Source organism: Salvelinus fontinalis, chromosome 36 (genome assembly GCF_029448725.1).
Source record: "Salvelinus fontinalis isolate EN_2023a chromosome 36, ASM2944872v1, whole genome shotgun sequence".
Taxonomy (NCBI): Eukaryota; Metazoa; Chordata; class Actinopteri; order Salmoniformes; family Salmonidae; genus Salvelinus; species Salvelinus fontinalis.
The window spans coordinates 30224657-30245055 of NC_074700.1; the positions used below are offsets into that span (position 1 = coordinate 30224657).

The 20399-nt window shown below is 41.7% G+C and overlaps 1 protein-coding gene across 1 annotated transcript in view; it reads left to right on the forward strand.

Annotated features, from left to right (window-relative positions):
- The first annotated feature begins 1342 nt into the window (after positions 1–1342).
- Positions 1343–20399, forward strand: part of mark2b (MAP/microtubule affinity-regulating kinase 2b) — a 94457-nt gene continuing 75400 nt past the window's right edge. The window contains exon 1 of the mRNA XM_055901565.1: positions 1343–2707. Coding sequence (XP_055757540.1) covers positions 2654–2707 — 54 coding nt within the window. The 5' untranslated portion in view covers positions 1343–2653. The remainder of the gene's footprint in view (positions 2708–20399) is intronic.

The following is a 20399-nucleotide window of genomic DNA, read 5'->3' on the forward strand; positions in this document are numbered from 1 at the left end:
GTAGGTAGCTATATGAAAGCTGTGGTGTCTTAGCTATGGGTGGGTGGGTATATGAAAGCTGTGGTATCTTAGCTATGGGTGGGTGGGTATATGAAAGCTGTGGTATCTTAGCTATGGGTGGGTAGCTATATGAAAGCTGTGGTATCTTAGCTATGGGTGGGTAGCTATATGAAAGCTGTGGTATCTTAGCTATGGGTGGGTGGGTAGCTATATGAAAGCTGTGGTATCTTAGCTATGGGTGGGTAGGTAGCTATATGAAAGCTGTGGTATCTTAGCTATGGGTGGGTAGCTATATGAAAGCTGTGGTATCTTAGCTATGGGTGGGTAGCTATATGAAAGCTGTGGTATCTTAGCTATGGGTGAGTAGCTATATGAAAGCTGTGGTATCTTAGCTATGGGTGGGTAGCTATATGAAAGCTGTGGTATCTTAGCTATGGGTGGGTAGCTATATGAAAGCTGTGGTATCTTAGCTATGGGTGAGTAGCTATATGAAAGCTGTCGTATCTTAGCTATGGGTGAGTAGCTATATGAAAGCTGTGGTATCTTAGCTATGGGTGGGTAGGTATATGAAAGCTGTGGTATCTTAGCTATGGGTAGGTAGCTATATGAAAGCTGTGGTATCTTAGCTATGGGTGGGTAGCTATATGAAAGCTGTGGTATCTTAGCTATGGGTGGGTAGCTATATGAAAGCTGTGGTATCTGTATTTTGAAGAGAACCTACTGCAATCCACTCTTATGAATCAGACTTTGATTATTGGTATACAGTCTGAAACAAGGCACTGCAAAAGGAAAGTTTCCTTACAAGCCAGAATGTGGAATACAATTACATGTAGACTCTACCGGTTATCTGTGTGGTTGGTCCTTCAGATGAAATTTAAAACAATCTACAGGACAGTATTATTTACTTGACTTTTTAGAGTGCATGTACTGAAGTAGACATTTCTATCGCCTGGCACTTAAGTAAAAACACCTGCAAGACATTGGTTAGTATGCATGGTTCGCAGAGTAAGTTGAAGTATAATTTTATTCAACATTCATGACAGACCAGGGATGTTAAGGTTTATTTCTATTTAAATGTGCGTTGCCTACACAATTGAAGGCATCGCTAAATTAAGTGAATATTCTGGTTGCAGCTGTATCCCAACACCTGTACGGCGTATACTTTCCGTAATGTACCGAGTTTACCCGAAGTCAGAGAGCGCCCCCCCCCCCCCCCCCCCCCCCCCCCCCCCCCCTTCCTCCAGTCGTGGTACAAGCGGCCATGTTCGCTCGGTCGTCACTTGTAACCACAGCCACAAAGTCATCAATTCTGGCTAAACCCCGCCCATTTCTACAATTCATCTTCTTAAAATCCCATTTTAAACCTAACGTTAACCCTAGCCTGAACCACACTGGCAACCTTATGCAAACCTTAAATTTAAGACCAAAAAACAAATGTTTGTTATACATTTTTATGATAGCCATTTTGACATTGTGGCTGTGATAACTAGTAACAACCTGTTCGCTCGGGCTTTTTCCGGTATCGGGCTCGATTGTGTGCATAGGCTCCATTTGCTAGTGCCACTCGGGCGCAGCTCACTCGCTCGTTCGTTGACACGCAAAAACACTGTTGCCAATTTAATCGATTTTACAACTTGAGGATTTCTTCAGCCGCTCTCACGGAAATAAACACCGTATGCAGGGATCGGACAGCGCAGGGCTGCAGTGCAGCATTTGAAACGACCGTATTTAAATCACGCAATCGGGAAGAGATTTCCGTGGATTTTAAATTTTGGAGAATGTTCAGTTGCTAGCTAGCTGGCTCCAGCTCGAAAGCACAAATCCACAAGTATACATGGGCTAATCAACAGTTTTGATTTCCTTGCTAGTTAGCACAATAACGTTTTATTAGGCACGGTGGTGGTTTAGTTACCCGGGTATTGGAGAATAACGTCGAGTTTCTATTTTTATAATCAATGGTGCTGGCTAGCTAGCCCGAAAACTTTATTTATATATATAACGTTATATACGTCAACGAAGGTCAGGGTTCGAGCGTGGGTCTAACTTGGCCTGAAGTTGAAGTCCTCGGATTTTATTTTAACACTTCCATAACGTTACCTGTGAGATTTCCGCTAACGTTAGTTGTCATTGAATGAAAACCGAGCTAACTAGGTTATTAGCTAGCTTGCTGTAGCCTTGACACTGCACTGATAACTTTCGCTTAGAATGTGTGCTTCCTCAAATGTAGCCACTACTAGCCGAGGTTAATGTGTATTTTATTTTTATTTTTTACTTTGCATTTATTAATGCGAACTGTAGCTAGCTAGACAACTCATAGCTAACGTTAATGCTGGTGGCTAGCCATCTGAGACATATTTGCTAGCTTGTGTTGCCGGCAGAAATAGTATTACCCAGTGAGTTCAAACGGTTGAACTCTGGACCCCCTATTTTCCACCCCTGTGTTGACATGGGAAACATACTTGTACGCTAGCTGTCTGGCTAGCTAATTTAGCGGCTAATGAAGGAATCAACTTGTTGATCACACAGCGTGTGTGTCTAACACAGCTAGCTAGTAGACGGTGGTTTTACCACTGCTAGCTAAATGAACACAAGATCCTGAAACTATTTTTATTCGTCTTCCCCTCTACACTTATTTTCTACAACATCCCTGAAAATGTCGGCCAGGACGCCATTGTTGGCCGTCATTGAAAATTCGTCAGGTGGCCAGGTAAGATTTTTGCTAATGCTAGCTATCTACCCAGAACAATCGGTGTTAAACTGTCTAACTACATTTTTTCTTGTCAACTAACATTAGCTAGAAAACTATCCTCTCCAGCTAACGTCACACACAGTAGTTTGTTTCTTTATGTTCCTTGCTTGGCAATGAACTGCGTGTGACCAGCACTGTGTGAGTGCCGTTCTGTGACTAGCCAAGCCAACTGGCATTGATCCAGACTGATTGTTTTGGCTATGTAAACTTGTTTTATTTTACCATCAACTGAGTAATCAAACTAAATTGGTTTTAAACTCCTACACTCACTCATTCTGGTGTTCCCAACCTGAAACCCAATTGAGGTTTCTGTTTAGTTTGTCATGTCATTTCCTTCCTACCTAGCTATATATATATTTATCATTGTCATTTCATGTCCTTTTGTACTGGCACAGAAATAGAATAACAAACTAGACTAGTATGTGGACACCCCTTCAAATTAGTAGATTTGGATATTTCATCCATACCTTTTGCTGACAGGTGTATAAAATCGAGCACACAGCCATGCAATCTCCATAGACAAACATTGAGTAGAATGGCCTTACTGAAGAGCTTTTTGACTTTCAACGTGGCACCGTTATAGGATGCCATCGTTCCAACAAGTCAGTTTGTCAAATTTCTGTCCTGCTAGAGCTGCCCCGGTCATCTGTAAGTGCTGTTATTATGAAGTGGAAGCGTCTAGGAGAAACAGCTGCGAAGTGGTAGACCACACAAGCTCAGAGAACGGGACCGCAGAGTGCTGGAGCATGTAACGTCCTTGATTACAATACTCACTACCGAGTTCCAAACTGCCTCTGGAAGCAACGTCAGCACAATAACTATTAGTTGGGAGCTTCATAAAACTTGTTTTCACGGTTTGGGCAAGGCCCCATAGGAAAACACAGCATTATAATGACATTCTAGATGATTCTGTGCTTCCAATTGTTTGGGGGAGGCTCTTTCCTATTACAGCATGAAAATACCCCCGTGCACAAAGCGAGGTCCATACACTAATGGTTTGTCGAGATCAGTGTGGAAGACTTGACTGGCCTGCACAGCCCTGACCTCAACCCCATCAAACATCTTTGGGATAAATCTGAATGCTCTTGTGGCTGAATGGAAGCAAGTCCCCCACATCAAGCCTTCCCAGAAGAGGTGGTTGCTGTTAAAGTTACAAAGAGTAGACCAACTCCATATTAATGCCCATGATTTTGGAGTGAAGTCTTCTTCGAGCATTTGTCCACATACTTTTGGTCATGTAGTGTATGTAATTCTAGTTCTATGGGTATTGGTATGTCATTGTATATTCCATATTTACATTTAAGTCATTTAGCAGACGCTCTTATCCAGAGCGACTTACAAATTGGAAAGTTCATACATATTCATCCTGCTCCCCCCGTGGGTATTGAACCCTGGTCCCCCCGTGGGAATTGAACCCACAACCCTGGCGTTGCAAGCGCCATGCTCTACCAACTGAGCCACACGGGACCGTGTGTTTCAGTGAAACTCTTAATTATAGGAATACTGTGTTGAAAACCTCCTAGCTAGGCGTACCTGTTTACTTTGTGATTATTGTTCAAGACTGTTGATCATGACTGAATATTGATCTTTACAACTAATGTTCCAACTGACCAAACCCCATTTTAGCTAGCTATCTGTCATAATCAAATTACAGTATGTTCATTTATTATTATTATTATTATAGGTTGTCATAACATCTCATAATAACACACCAACCTACTTTCAGTTGGCATTGACAGTTGTCTGTTTTTTCTGTGCTTTCCAGTTCCCCTGGCTGTGTGTTCAGAGGCTAGTTTAAACCAGTAAGCTGGGTCATATTCATCAGTGTACACCATTTTCAAAACGTTTTTTTTTTTTTTCTAATGGAAAAGGGGAAGTCCAGAAGGATTCCTCCCTGTTTTCAGTCAGTTTTCTTCTGTTTGGTGCCTGATGAATACTACCCTGGTCCTTGGATTTCTGCTTCTGGTGTTGTGGGGACTTGCCCTGTTGTGATGTCACCCCCTCCCACTGGCCCACCTGGCTCAGGTGACTCGAGCTGCAGAGAACACTGGCTGCCTGGGCTGGAAATGGCACGAAGCTGCATTGTCAGCTCAGCCGATGAACTCACCCAACACGAGCGCTCACAGGTTCAAATTCCATCCAGGAAGGAAGGAGATTTTGAATTTGAGCCGTCGGTTGGCCACGTCTGAAACAAACCACACATCATTTTAGTATGGAAGGGACAGCCATGTCCTCAGTATTACAGGGTCTGTCCCAATGGCCGCTGTATTTCCTATATAATGTAATATTTCCTATACAATGTACTATATTTCCTATGTACTGCTTTTGTGCATGGTCGATAAGACTTTTGCCAAGTAGTGCACCATATATCAAATCACATTTTATTGGTCACATACACGTGTTTAGAAGATGTTATTAGCGAAATGCTTGTCTTTCTAGCTCCAACAGTGCAGTAATATCTAACAATTTCACAATACACACAAATTCTTAATTCCTTTCCTTCACTTTAGATATCTACATTTTTTGTACGAGCGATGTTGGCGGGTGCCTTTTGGGACGTAACCAGGAAGTTGGGCTGATGGTGGTGGGGTCATGGAGGGGTTTAGCACGCTAGAATCAGGCTTTCTTTAGTAGCTATACAAACAGATTAACAGTGTGTGTCACTGGTTCTCTCATCGTTTCCGGGCGACATGATTTGTCATTTAATCATAGCACTCAGTGATTGGCTTGGCATCCCAGGGTGTGTTACACAAAAAACAGGTCATGTCTTCCTGGGTGGAATTTGAACGTGTGTGTGTGTGTGTGTGTGTGTCGCTCTTTCCATCTGTGTGTGTGTGTATTGATTGATGTAGGTGCGATGACTAGCACAAAGGTAAAGTGAATGCAGATGTCTGTAAAGGTCGAAGTCTGAATAGTGAAACCCATATCAGCTTCTTAGTGTCATGACCAAACTAAGCTTGTTTTCTCAGGGCAGACATTGATAGCAATTGGTGGTGGTGGTGGTGGTGGTGGTGGGGGAGCAGCCTGAATAGCAGAGTAAACACGCGTAGTTTGTCTCAAATGGCACCCTATTCCTTATATAGGGCACTACGTTTTGACCAGAGCATTGTGGTCCTTGCTCTAAAGTAGTGCTCTGTCGGGGGGGGGTCGTGTTAATGTAGAATTCTGCGTTTTTCATGAGAACAAAAATATATACAATTCTTAAGATACTGTATCTTGCTTAGTTTTGTAAACGCAGAACATAAAAAGCTTTGTTTTGTAAATGCGGAACCTAAAATGCTTGGTTTTGTATTTCACGCTCGGCATCGGATTAATTTTGTGCTTCAGTTCCACTGATCTACTCGGATGACAGTTCACGAAAAGGGCATGACTGATGTGTCGTGACTTTTCTCTGCTACTTTTCTCAGTGTAGCCTACAAAAAATACCTTTTTTTACTTATAAAACGCAGGTTAAAATGGTTTAAAACGCAGGTTATTTTGTTGATGGTTTGTTTTGAAAATGCAGATTGCAGAACTGTAACGTGACCCCTGGCTCTATATAGGGAATAGGGTGCCATTTGGGACATGGACTGTCTATACAAGTGAGTGATTCTAGCCAGTCATGTCTATGAGGAAAATTATGCACTGTTTTAAGCTTTGTATCAGGCTGCATAATGGGTTCCCCTCCTCATACACACTTGGGGTTATTCTCTTTCTGGCTGTGGTCTCTATTTAGAGATGGCCCTCTGAGCTCACAGGTCGGACACACTGGAGCCCTGCAGTGTGACACATGCTATGACATCGTGTCACACACGGTACTAAGTTCTCAGCACCTGGTGTACGGTGCATTCAGAAAGTATTCAGACCCCTTCCCCTTTTTTCCCACATTTTGTTACGTTACAGCCTTATTCTAAAAGTATTTTTTCCCCCTCATCGGGGTCCCCCTCATGTAATACACCCTTCGCTAAGCCACGGCCCTGAAGTTTCAGCAACCAATCGCAGTGCTCCAATGGATAGCAGCTGTCGTTGGGTCGGACGAGCTCACATTTAAATCGCTTGAAGGGCAATGTGGAAATACAGCGTTTATTAAAAAAATACATGTTTAACAGTATTACATGTTTAACAGTTCTTTCTACTGTGATTCCTGAAATACAGAGCCTGTTGCTGGAGTCATTTTTTAATCTGAAATTATACTTTTGTTAGCTAGCTCTGTCTCATTGACCACCAAAAATTGCTAACGCTAGCTAGCTAGCCACTTAGTAGAACTTATTTCCTCAATGTATATTAGGTAGTTAAGTTAGCAATGACCACGTTTACATGCGCACAATATTCCGGGTATTAGCTCATATCCCACTTAAGGTCTTATTCAGGATAAGCTTTGTACATGTACCTTTGATATCCCGCTCACGAGTATCCCTGTGTCATTAATAAATGTATTATTCCAAATTTGAAATTCATATGGTTAAACTAAATAGTAAATGAAGTATGGACACTGAGTATAGACCTATAACCTCTCACATGGGGGTGGCAGGGTAGCCTAGTGGTTAGAGTGTAGGAGTGGCAGGTAGCCTAGTGGTTAGAGTGTAGGAGTGGCAGGTAGCCTAGTGGTAGGAGTGGCAGGTAGCCTAGTGGTTAGAGTGTAGGGGTGGCAGGTAGTGTAGGGGTGGCAGGTAGCCTAGTGGTAAGAGTGTAGGGGTGGCAGGTAGCCTAGTGGTTAGAGTGTAGGAGTGGCAGGTAGCCTAGTGGTTAGAGTGTTGGACTAGTAACTGAAAGGTTGCAAGATCGAGCTGACAAGGTAAAAATCTGCCCCTGAACAAGGCAGTTAACCCACTGTTCCCCGGTAGGCCGTCATTGTAAATAAGAACTTGTTCTTAACTGACTTGCCCAGTTAAATAAAGGTTAAATTAAAAAAACATGTAGAGTTATGTAATATTAACTCATGCAGAATTATGCATTTCTTGCAGTAAAATGATACAACCGATGTTAATTTTTGTCTTTGTAACAGGAGTGGCAATTATTTATTTCAGCGTCTCTTGAGAAAATGTGACTACGTGTGTAATGTGTTATCTTCAACACTTGTTTTGCAAGCAAGTATTTTCCACTGTTCCTAGGCCATCATTGAAAATAAGAATTTGTTCTTAACTGACTTGCCTAGTTAAATAAAGGTAAAATACAATTTCAACCACATAACACTTCACAGTTGGTCTCGTTTTATCAGAGAAAGCTTTTTATTTCCTTAAAAATGGTCAAACTGATGACATTATGCCGTTTTTGCACTGGACTTATCTTTCCACTGTTGTGTTTTCTCCCCGGTCCCTAAACGAAACAGACAACCAGAGTTAACTAGATTACTAATGCGTTGGTTCTATTGATGGAAGACATTTATACTTTATTTAGTCATCTAGGACAACAAGCTATGACAGAAGATAAGCTGCATGTATCTAACTATAGTAACTATTGAGTATCCCAGAATAATAACGGGATATTGGTGCTGTAACCATGGTCACTGTTATCAATACAACTCCCATCAGCTGTCGACATCATTCAGGATCCAATTTGAGAGCACTAGTTAGCTCCAAAAGTGGTTGTGGTTTTGACTGCATGCTGACAATGAATTCAGAGCCATATTCAGTGGCTAGCTACACCACAAAACACAATTTTCCCAGATTTCCATGAAGTAATTGTAATGGCAGTCCACCACAACATACGCCAAAGTTTCCTGATTAGCAAGGAGTAGGGCTGTGTTTTTAAATTCATTGTGTATTAGAAACTGTTTTGAGATCCTTGTGAGAGGATTTCTCCAGTGGTTGAATTGGGTATCTGGGGGGAAATGTTTGTTGTAACCGTAAGAGGGGGTGACAAGTCAAATAATAGGACTAAGTCTGTTATTTGTTTGGCATTTTGTTTGTATGTTTACTTATTCTAATATGAGACACAATGGCCAGACTCGAGCAAAGGTTTTCAAACAGAAATGGTTATCGAGACCTCCCTATTGGGGGTAAAGATATACAGTGTATTCAGACCCCTTACATTTTGTTACGTTAAAGCCTTATTCCAAAAAATGGATTAAATATTCCTGCCCCCTAATCAATCTACAGTTTAACACAATAATCCATAATGACAAAGTGGAAAGGCACACCTGGCATTATCCCCATGGTGATGGCAACATTATGCCGTGGGGATGTTTTTCAGCGGCAGGGACTGGGAGACTAGTCAGGATTTGAGGGAAAGATGAATGGAGCAAAGTACAGAGAAATCCTTGAAAACCTGCTTCAGAGCGCTCAGGACCTCAGACTGGGGTGAAGATTCACCTTCCAACAGGACAACGACCCTAAGCACACAGCCAAGACAACGCAGGAGTAGCTTCGGGACAAGTCTCTGTCCTTGAGTGGCCCAGACAGAGCCTGGACTTGAACCCGATTTCTAATTTCTGGAGGGACCTGAAAATAGCTGTGCAGCGACGCTCCCCATCCCACCTGACAGCGCTTGAAAGGATCTGCAGAGAAGAATGGGAGACACTTTGTAGCGTCATATCCAAGAAGAATCACGACTGTAATCACTGCCAAAGGTGCTTCAACAAAGTACTGAGTAAAGGGTCTGAATACTTATGTAAATGTGGTATTTCATTTTTTTTAAATACATTTACAAAAATGTCTTAACCTGTTTTTGCTTTGTCATTATGGGGTATTGTGATGTCATTATGGGGTATTGTGATATCATTATGGGGTATTGTGATATCATTATGGGGTATTGTGATGTCATTATGGGGTATTGTGTGTGTAGGTTGAGGGGGGAACAATTTAATCCATTTTAGAATAAGGCAGTAACAAAATGTGGAAAAAGTCTAGGGGCCTGAATACTTTCCGAATGCACTATAAAACTCAACTGCAGCTTCCTAGTCTGCTTTGGCTAGGACAGACACACACACACACACAGCCACATGTATTTATTCACAAACAGCCAATATTCATTTTAAATAGCGCTTTTCATTACAATTAGAATCTAAGTCTCTTCAAAATCCACAAACAATTTAACAAAACAAATGTAGGGATCTGGCAGATTTTGGCCGATTGATTTTCCACAGCTTTGGATGATAGGCAGTTCAGAAAGGTAGTATTGATCTTGAGAGGGCGTGTAGATGGTACCGCCAGGCGGGAAAGTCCAGACATCAGATAGACGAGCCACAGAGCTCTTTATCGGGCACCTCGTCGTCTTCGATAGTCACAGCTCACAGCTCAGGTAGGCTGGATCGTCCACTACTGAAATGTAGCACCCACCTGAGTGATGCTTCGGTGACTGGAGAAGCGTCAGTAAGATCGGCACACCTGGGGAGTGGTTCAGAAAAGCTCCCTACAAGGCGAGCCTCTGCATCCCCTCACACTGCAGTCCACTTCCCTTTAGGAACTGGGGCAGGGGGCACAAAAGCCTTGAATAGAACGGACATCCCCATTCAAGTTGGTAACGATGTCATAATGGGTGGACTGGTGGCCATAGCGACTGTACCCATAGGAGCAAAATTGGTGCTTAAATTTTGTGCTGTGGTTTGTTGACTCAACTGACATCATAAATGACATTCCATTGCATGAGCCACATCAGTTAACATTATACATCAGGGATCCCCTCCCTGGCAAACCCTCGACCCAGGGACCACTGTCATACAGTAGCAAAAAAAAATGAATCCCAATGTCTTGTTTTATCATCAGGTGAATGATAATGGCAAGGAAAAATGATCAACAATGAATAGATTTAGTAGCTTGGTTTTTTTTCATCATTTTCACCTCCCTACATTATAACTGGAAGAGGAAGTGTAAACTGTAACAGCCTATTAGCTAGAAGGCTAACTCTAAACACGTTTTCACTGAGAGCAGCTGTTGAGCTGGTTAAACAAAGGTGTTTATTTCCAAGTCAAAAAAGCTTACCAGCAGCCAGCGGCACTTGTCGCAATGGGAGCCTGGTGCTTTTTCAAAGCCTGTCAGATACTGATACTCAACCAGGAGTTGAGATTTAATTTGACATCATTAAACATGTAGTACCGTCGCGGACCCCCAGGTGGCTTTGTACCCCTGGTTGAGTACTCTGACCTGTTCTGCATTACCATGGAAATGGTAACCCAATGCCAGGCAGCCATTGCAAGTGTACCCATGACTTTACCATTCAAATTGCCTGTGTTAGAGGTTCCAATCCCTTTCTATTCATTTCATTTCTACGTGCTGCTGCTGCATTGTGGGGTGTGTTACCAAGGCGACAGAATACTAATTTGCTTGTTTTTTTTAGCAAGGAGCAACAAAGTTTAAAACACATTAAGAGTCAACCTCTCGATTTGCCCGGCCGTCCCGTCTCCAGTCAGCTGTTCTATTTTTATAGTTATGACTTATTTTGTTTTCTTGATCAAATCAAATGTTTTTTTGTCACGTGTGCCAAACACAACAGGTAGACCTTACAGTGAAATGATTACTTACAAGCCCTTAACCAACAATGCAGTGTTAAGAAAAATACCATAAATAATTGTCAGCCCTAGAATCATGGACATTTTCTGCACGTTTTCATTTTCTGTTGCAAAGCGTTTTGCTACGGTCTGCACTAATGAATAGGACCCAGCCCTTGTCGTCTGTTGTGCAAAGCATTGTGTTATTGTTCAGCACAGAATGACCTCTGGTCTAGAAGGCTGTAACAGCAAGGTGTGTTCCTTTTTAACTGTCAGTCTTTCGAAAGGGCTGCCAAGTCTAGTTACCTGTCTGTCTTACGTCTGTTTTCTCCTGTATAGTTAATCAGCTATTCCAAAGGTCAGTTTTCTCTGAGCAGCTGTGGTGTTCCCCACTTGTGACAGTCAGGAAGGAGGGATAATAAAAATCCATCTATAGGACATTACAATGTCTATAAAACTCCTACGTAGGGTTCAACTTTTAGTTGATAAAGATTGCGTGCCAAATGGCATCACACATTATCTCACCCTATATAGGGCACTACCTTTGACCAGGGCGGCAGGCCAGTAACCAAAATCACGCAGGTTCGAATCCTCGAGCCGACTAGGTGAAAAATCTGTGCCCTTGGGCTCCTTTAAGTCGGTCTGGTTATACACCAAGATTGCATGCTAGCTGGGAGCTACAAGCTCTGGCTTAAGTGTGTGTGTGTGTGTGTGTGTGTGTGTGAGAGAGAGAGAGAAAACTGGCCTTCCCAGTTGAGCTGTGTGTTGCCCTTAATTGTGTGTTGGATTAGTTTGACGTTTTACTGTCACATGATACACCAGTTAAAGTGGATGAAATGGATGTGTTCCAACCATCTACACACAATACCCCATAATGACATCACAATACCCCATAATGACATCACAATACCCCCATAATGACAAAGTCAAAACATGTTTTTAGGAATGTTAGCACATTTTATTAAAAGTTAAATACAGAAATATATCTAATTTACATAAGTATTCACACCCTGGAGTCAATACTTTGTAGAAGCACCTTTGGCAGCGATTACCCAGAAAGACTCACAGTTGTAAATCTCAAAGAGCTTTCCATACCTGGATTATTTTCAAAATTCTTCAAGCTCTATCAAATTGGTTGTTGATCATTGCTCGACAACCATTTTCTGGTCTTGCCATAGTTTTGAAAATCTAACTTGGCAAACATCTCCAGTGTAGAGTTGGCCTTGTGTTTTATGTTATTGTCCTGCTGAAAGTGAATTCACCTCCCAGTGTCTGTTGGAAAGCAGACTGAACCAGGTTTTCCTCCTAGGATTTTGTCTGTGCTTAGCACCATTTTAAAAAATATATATATATTTTATCATCCTGAAAACTCCCCAGTCCTTAACGATTACAAGCATACCCATCACATGATACAGCCACCGCCATGCTTGAAAATATGGAGAGTGGTACTCAGTAATGTGTTGTATGGGATTTTCCACAAACATAACACTTTGTATTCAGGACAAAAAGTTAATTGCATTGCATTTTTTTTTTCATTATTACTTTACTGCCTTGTGTCAAACAGGATGCATGTTTCTGAATATTTTTTATTCCGTACCAGCTTCCTTTTCACTCTGTCAATTATGTTAGTATTGTGGAGTAACTACACTGTTGCTGATCTATCCTCAGTTTTCTCCTATTACAGCCATTAAACTCTGTAGCTGTTTTAAAGTCACCATTGGCCTCATGGTGAAATCCCTGACTAGTTTCCTTCCTCCCCGGCCACTGAGTTAGGAAGGACGCCTGTATCTTAGTAGCGACTGGGTATATTGCTTTACCATCCAAAGTGTAATTAATAACTTCACCATGCTCAAAGGAATATTCAATGTCTGCTTTTGATTTTTTTTTTTTTTTTCATCAACCAATAGGTGCCCTTCTTTGCGAGGCATTGGAAAACCTCCCTTCTTTTTGGGGTAGAGCCTGTTTACATTTACTGCTCGACTGAGGGAACTTTTTTTAAATTTAATTTTCAAGATAATTGTATGTGTGGGGTACAGATATGAGGTAGTCATTCAAACACCATTACTGCACACAGAGTGAGTCCATGCAACTTTAAATGACTTGGAACATTTTTACTCTGGAACTTATTTAGGCTTCACGTAACAAAGGGGTTGAATTCATTTTTAATTCATTTGTAAAACTGTCCACTGACATGGGGTGTGTGTGTGTGTGTGTGTGTGTGTGTGTGTGTGTGTGTGTGTGTGTGTGTGTGTGTGTGTGTGTGTAGGCCAGTGACTCAAATCTAAATTGAATACATTTTTTAAATTCAGGCTCTAACACAACAAAATGTGGAAAAAGTCAAGGAGTGTAAATACTTTCTGAAGACACTAAGTTTTGTGTGTGTCTGAGTAAGTGTGTGGCAGGGTTTTCATTAGCCAGTAATAGCTGTGTTTTAGATGATTAACAAAAAAAATGAAAAGGGGGAAAAAATTCCCATTTGCAAAATAATTATTTTTAGCCTATTCGCTGATAGAAATACCAGTCGATGTAAATACATTTGATCAGTCATGCTTATTGGTCTGTAGGGCAATTTTGCATAATTTAGTGGAATGAAATAGTTTATTTTCATTAGTCGTTATGTTTATCACACGTGTACAGATACAGCACCTATGTTGTTAAAGTCTGTCAGGTGGCACGAGAGCTTCTGCGTCTCAGTGTTGCTGGAGTGAACCTTGTTTTTAGAAACCCAATCATTGCATAACAATTCTAATTCACATGTTTAAAAAAAAAACAACACTTCTGATGGCCACGATTTTTTTTTTTTTTTAATTGTTATTTTTATTTCTCAAGTGGTAATTGAAGTACGCTTCCCATTCACATTCCCAAGGCCGCAGTAGACAGGCTTCAGCACGTCACACCTCACTTTGCAATGAACTGGAGGCACTATGCATTTTGAAAACACAGCCTATCCTTAAAGGGTAGTAGCTATGTAGGTAGGAACATAGCCACGTGTAACATGTCTATACTACTGCAAATCCATATCAAAAGTTCTAATGCAAAGTTACACCTCACTTGTTATTTTTTTTGGGGGGGGGGGCATTACATAAAACAGATCAGAATGCCTAAAGGCGTATTTTTCCGGGGTGTGATGTACTATGGAGGACCAAGCCAGCCAATCCCCTAGACATACTTCACAGAGAGTATTCCGGGCAAGTCAGTTGAGAACACATTCTTATTTACAATGACGGCCTACCGAGGAACAGTGGGTTAAGTGCCTTGTTCAGGGGCAGAAGGACAGATTTTTAGCTTGCAAGCTCAGGGATTCGATCTAGCAACCTATGGGTTACTGGCCCGGCTACCTGCCAGCCCAAACAAAACAAAAACAGGAGAACAGATAAGGTAGTACACAATTAGAGCAGGTATGATTTTGCTCTTTCGTTTGAGCCCACGTCACAAAGGCTGAATAGCCTGAGGTGTACCTAACATAGCATACGAAATCTGTAGCACAGAGGAGGTCCTCCGTATGACCTTGAGAAATAGTGCATTGTGGGTAGTGTAGACGTTTAACTTGGAAATAAGTGTGTAAATATGTAACGACTTTCTTTTGTACTGATAGGTAACCAGATTGTGACTGCAACAAGTTACTGAGTCGTGCTTCCTACTAGAGGTCTTCACGGATCTACCCGATTACCTGGGATCTGGCCGGTTCATATCACAAATTTTGTAGTTAACCCTCGGATCCTGGGTCAGATCCCGCTCGGTAACCACGGAACTCGAATCTATGTGAAAATATGTGAAATACCGACCGGCTCCGTATTTTGGAAGAGTTTTACACACACACACAAAAAAATGTATTCTCTTAAATGACTGTCAGAGGGTCCCCCTTTCATCAAGCCAATCTAATTTTGACAAAACGGTCTCTTCGCTTTATGAAAATGAGCCACTGCACGTGATTCAGGGTAAAAAAGGCTACTTGATTTGGGACAGGAGGAGGAAGCAGCAGAATAGAGTGATAGAGCCCCTAGTCTATATAAAGTGAGATTCTGAAACCTGTCGTTTATTTGCTGATGTGAAGAAGAAACTGAGTAAAATATGATGTACAGGGAGGGGGAAAAATGACAGGCAACTCATCTGTATTTGCCTCATTTATGTGCATTGTGGATACGGAGGGGAAAAATGTTGCCTATATTTTCAAGACCTGAGCTATTTAATTGAGTTGCTTGAATTATTTAGGCCCCCCATACACATTTGGGGGTCTATATCCGGAGGGTTACCCCCCATACACAACTGGGGGTCTGTATCCGGACCCAGAACGAGGTCAATACACACAGTCCCGACTACAAAAACAACTTTTCTTGGGGGGGGGGTGACTCAGTTGGGTTTGGACGCCTCGTATCATTTAAACACACAAGACTTGGAACATTTTGTAGAATTGCAGGAAATTAGCATTAAAACAGCCAAAAAAATGCTTGATGTTGCTAGAAGTGGTGTTGGAGGGCAAGTAGGAGGCACTCTTTCCTCTGGTCTAAACAAAGATCCCAATGCCCCAGGGCAGTGATTGGGGACACTGCTCTGTGTAGGGTGCCGTCTTTCTGATGGGACGTTAAAAGGGTGTCTTGACTCTCTGTGGTCACTAAAGATCCTATGGGACTTATTGTAGGAGTAGGGGGTGTTAACCCCGGTGTCCTGGCTAAATTTCCAAGCTGTCCCTCATACCATTTGTAAGTCGCTCTGGATAAGAGCGTCTGCTAAATGACTTAAATGTAAATGTAAATACCATCTGGCCACCTAATCATCCCCATCTTCCAATTGGCTCATTCATCCCCCTTCCTCTGCCCTGTAACTATCCCCCAGGGTCATTGCTGTAAATGAGAATGTGTTCTCAGTCAACTTATCTGGTAAAATCAGGGTAAACAAATATATTAGTTAGGCTTGGCCTATTTAGTAGGCTATTATCTTTTCTTTAGTTAACAAAGTGTTATTTTAAACATTGGATGACTTGAGTCAAGTGTGATATTCTGTTAGGTCCTGATCTGGCTATGCCATATGGCTGTTAGGTCCTGATCTGGCTATGCCATATGGCTGTTAGGTCCTGATCTGGCTATGCCATATGGCTGTTAGGTCCTGATCTGGCTATGCCATATGGCTGTTAGGTCCTGATCTGGCTATGGCTGTTAGGTCCTGATCTGGCTATGCCATATGGCTGTTAGGTCCTGATCTGGCTATGCCATATGGCTGTTAGGTCCTGATCTGGCTAGGCCATATGGCTGTTAGGTCCTGATCTGGCTATGTCATATGGCTGTTAGGTCCTGATCTGGCTAGGCCATATGGCTGTTAGGTCCTGATCTGGCTATGTCATATGGCTGTTAGGTCCTGATCTGGCTATGGCTGTGGGCTACACTAGTTAATTTAGCAGACAAGATTTGCTTAGAATTCCATGGCATTATTTTTAGATTATTTTATAGTATGAAGAATACAATTGAACATAGCTGAATAAAATGAGATTTTCTGCCAACGATTTCCGAGGGACCGCACACATGATCGATTAACAAAGAAACAGGTGTTCCTATATGCTTAATTAAGTTATTTATGTGACTTTAGTTCTTCAAACTTTGGGCTATAATGTTTTGATATTTATACATTCTAAGGCTGCATGATGCGAATCTCACAACTTTTTTCTGATCGTCATAATAGGCATGAGCTCTGCTTTGTTTCTTGTACAGACTGTACACACTTCATCAGTCTCTCATTCACAATTTGTCAAGCACTTGATAATATTCTCACCAGACCTCGAATTTCCCGGTGACATCCCCCTTGTGTTAAAAAAAAAAAAAAAAATCCATTCCTTTTGCAGCCAAAGGGGCCGTTGTGCCCTTGGGCTGAATATAATAATAATAATTCCCCTCTCCCGGCTGTCAATAGCCGGGCTCTGAAGCACCTCACTCACATGGCTATCTCAGATATCTCAGTTCTTATTAGCCAATGCCCATCATGTGATCGGGTCCTTCTCACAGGCATCTCCGCTCCGAAGTAAGCTACAAGTGAAGACAGACACGTCCGGGATGCACTGCTCACGGTCCTTCTTATCAAATTCCGAGGCGCATATTGAAGAGTGTCATGGTCAAAACATGTTGATGCAACAGTAGCTTAGGTGGGGAGAAGTCTGTCCATAATAAAGCGCTGCTGTACCTTCTTAACACTATCAACAAGGCAGGTCCTACAGGCCCTAGTTTTGTCACACCTGGGCTACTGTTTAAGTCGTGTGGGCAGGTGCCACAGAGGGACCTAGGAAATTTACAATTGGCTCAAACCAGGGGCAGCAGGGCTGGCCCTTGGATGTACACAGAGAGCTAATATTAATAACATGCATGTCAATCTCTCCTGGCTCAAAGTGGAGGAGAGATTGACTTCATCACTACTTGTATTTATGAGAGGTATTGACATGTTGAATGAACCGAGCTGTCTGTCTAAACTATTGGCACACAGCTCAGACACCCGTGCATACCCCACAAGACATGTCACCAGAGGTCTCTTCACAGTCCCCAAGTCCAGAACAGACGATGGAAGGTGCACAGTACTACATAGAGCCACGACTACATGGAACTATATTCCACAGTACTACATAGAGCCACGACTACATGGAACTATATTCCACAGTACTACATAGAGCCACGACTACATGGAACTATATTCCACAGTACTACATAGAGCCACGACTACATGGAACTATATTCCACAGTACTACATAGAGCCATGACTACATGGAACTATATTCCACAGTACTACATAGAGCCATGACTACATGGAACTCTATTCCACATCAGGTAACTGATGCAGCAGTAGAATCAGATAAAAAAAATCTGGTAAAAATACACGTTATGGAACAACGGGGACTATGAAGAGACACACACAAAGGCACAGATATATGCATACACACACAATAACATGGATTTTGTGTTGTAGAGAAGGGGCCCGAGGGCACACAATGTGTTGTGAAATCTGTTGTGAATGTATTGTAATGTTTAAAACATATATATAACTGCCTTAATTTTGCTGGACCCAGGACGAGTAGCTGCTGTCTTGGTATTAGATAATGGGGATCCATAATAAATACAAATAGATATAAATTGTGGATGTAACTGCAGGTTGAGACAAACCACACATCACTAACGCTGGTATTGGTCAGCATGAATGGGTATAAGAAATGTCAGGACAACATCTCTCTTTAATAATGAATATGTTGTTAACATGAAATATATAAACATTTAAAAAAATACAAATTATTGGCTGCTTCATTACAGGTGTTGTATGTTCTGTTAATATTAATTACCATAATCTACATGTGATTTCTGTCATTCTGAGCACTGTGGTTGTACCACCCTAATGGGTTACTCACCCAATCCATATGGGTCTGGTACATTTCTCAAATGGCTGTTCAATCAAAGTACTGCCGGTCAAATGTACAGCGCCACATTTTCCCAACGGGGGGGTGTGTGTGAAAGGCGCATATACATGTTAACTTCTCTAGGGTATGTGGGACGGTAGCGTCAGTGAAATTGCAGGGCGCCAAATTCAAAACAACAGAAATCTCATAATTAAAATTCCTCAAACATACAAGCATTATACACCACTTTAAAGATAAACCTCTCGTTAATTCAACCAAAGTGTCTGATTTCAAAACGGATTTACGGCGAAAGCACACCTTGCGATTATGTTAGGTCAGTACATAGCCACAGAAATACACAGCCATTTTTCCAGCCAACGAGAGAAGTAACAAAAAGCAGAAATAGAGTTAAAATTAATCACTAACCTTTGATGATCTTCATCAGATGACACTCATAGGACGTCATGTTACACAATACATATTTATATCCCAAAATCTGAGTTTAGGCTGGACGCTACTGTCTCACTTGGCCAAAAGCCAGCGAAAATGCAGCGCGCCAAATTCTAATTAATTACTATAAAAATCTAACTTTCATTAAATCATAACATGAAAGATACCATATTAAAGCTACACGTGTTGTGAATCCAGCCAACATGTCAGAATTCAAATAGGCTTTTCGGCGAAAGCATGCGATGCTATTATCTGAGCATAGCACCCATATTAAACAAAAGAGATTGAACATTTCAACCCTGCAGGCGCGACACAAAACGCAGAAATAAAAATATAATTCATGCCTTACCTTTGACGAGCTTCTGTTGTTGGCACTCCAATATGTCCCATAAATATCACAAATGTTTTTTTTGTTCGTTTAATTCCGTCTATATATATCCAAAATGTCCATTTATTTGGCGTGTTTGATCCAGAAAAACACTGGTTCCGACTTGCGCAACGTGACGACAAAATATCTCAAAAGTTACCTGTAATACAACTTTAGGTATTTTTTAAAGTAAATAATCGATCAAATTGAAGACGGGATGATCTGTGTTCAATACAGGAAGAAAACAAGCATGCTTTCTGGTCTTGCGCCTCTATCAAACAGTACACATGAAGTGACACTTTTTCAAGATGGCCGTACTTCTTCATTACACAAAGGAATAACCTCAACCAATTTCTAAAGACTGGTGACATCCAGTGGAAGCGGTAGGAACTGCCAGCAAGTCCCTTAGAAATCTGGATTCCCAATGAAACTCATTGAAAACAGGGTGACCTCAAACAAAAAAAATCTGAATGGTTTGTCCTCAGGGGTTTCGCCTGCTACATAAGTTCTGTTATACTCACAGACATGATTCAAACAGTTTTAGAAACTTCAGAGTGTTTTCTATCCAAATCTAATATGCATATCTTATCTTCTGGGGATAAGTAGCTGGCAGTTTAATTTGGGCATGCTTTTCATCCAAAATTCCAAATGCTGCCCCCTACCCTAGAGAAGATAACAGGGCTGAAAAGTGACTGTTAGCAGGACGATACTAGTGGTAATATATACATGTTAACAGGAGTAATACTGACTAGTAGCAGGATAAATATATACTAATGGTAATCAATGAACAGCAGTGTAGTGGTAATACATCTAATTAATAATCATATTAGCAGCAGTGTAGGTGTGATGGGGTGTGTGTGTGTCTGATTGGGAAGAGACCTGTGGATGAGCATAGAGTCAGTGTGGATAGTCTTATGGTCAGGGGACATCTGAGTTTTGATCTGCCGGACGGAGGCATGGAGAGAAGTCCATGTCTCGGATGGCAGGAGTCTCAGACACCACCTGGCATGTACGTCCTATAGGTGTGTGTCCTGTGTATGTTGGGTTGGGGTGTGAGGGGGGGAAA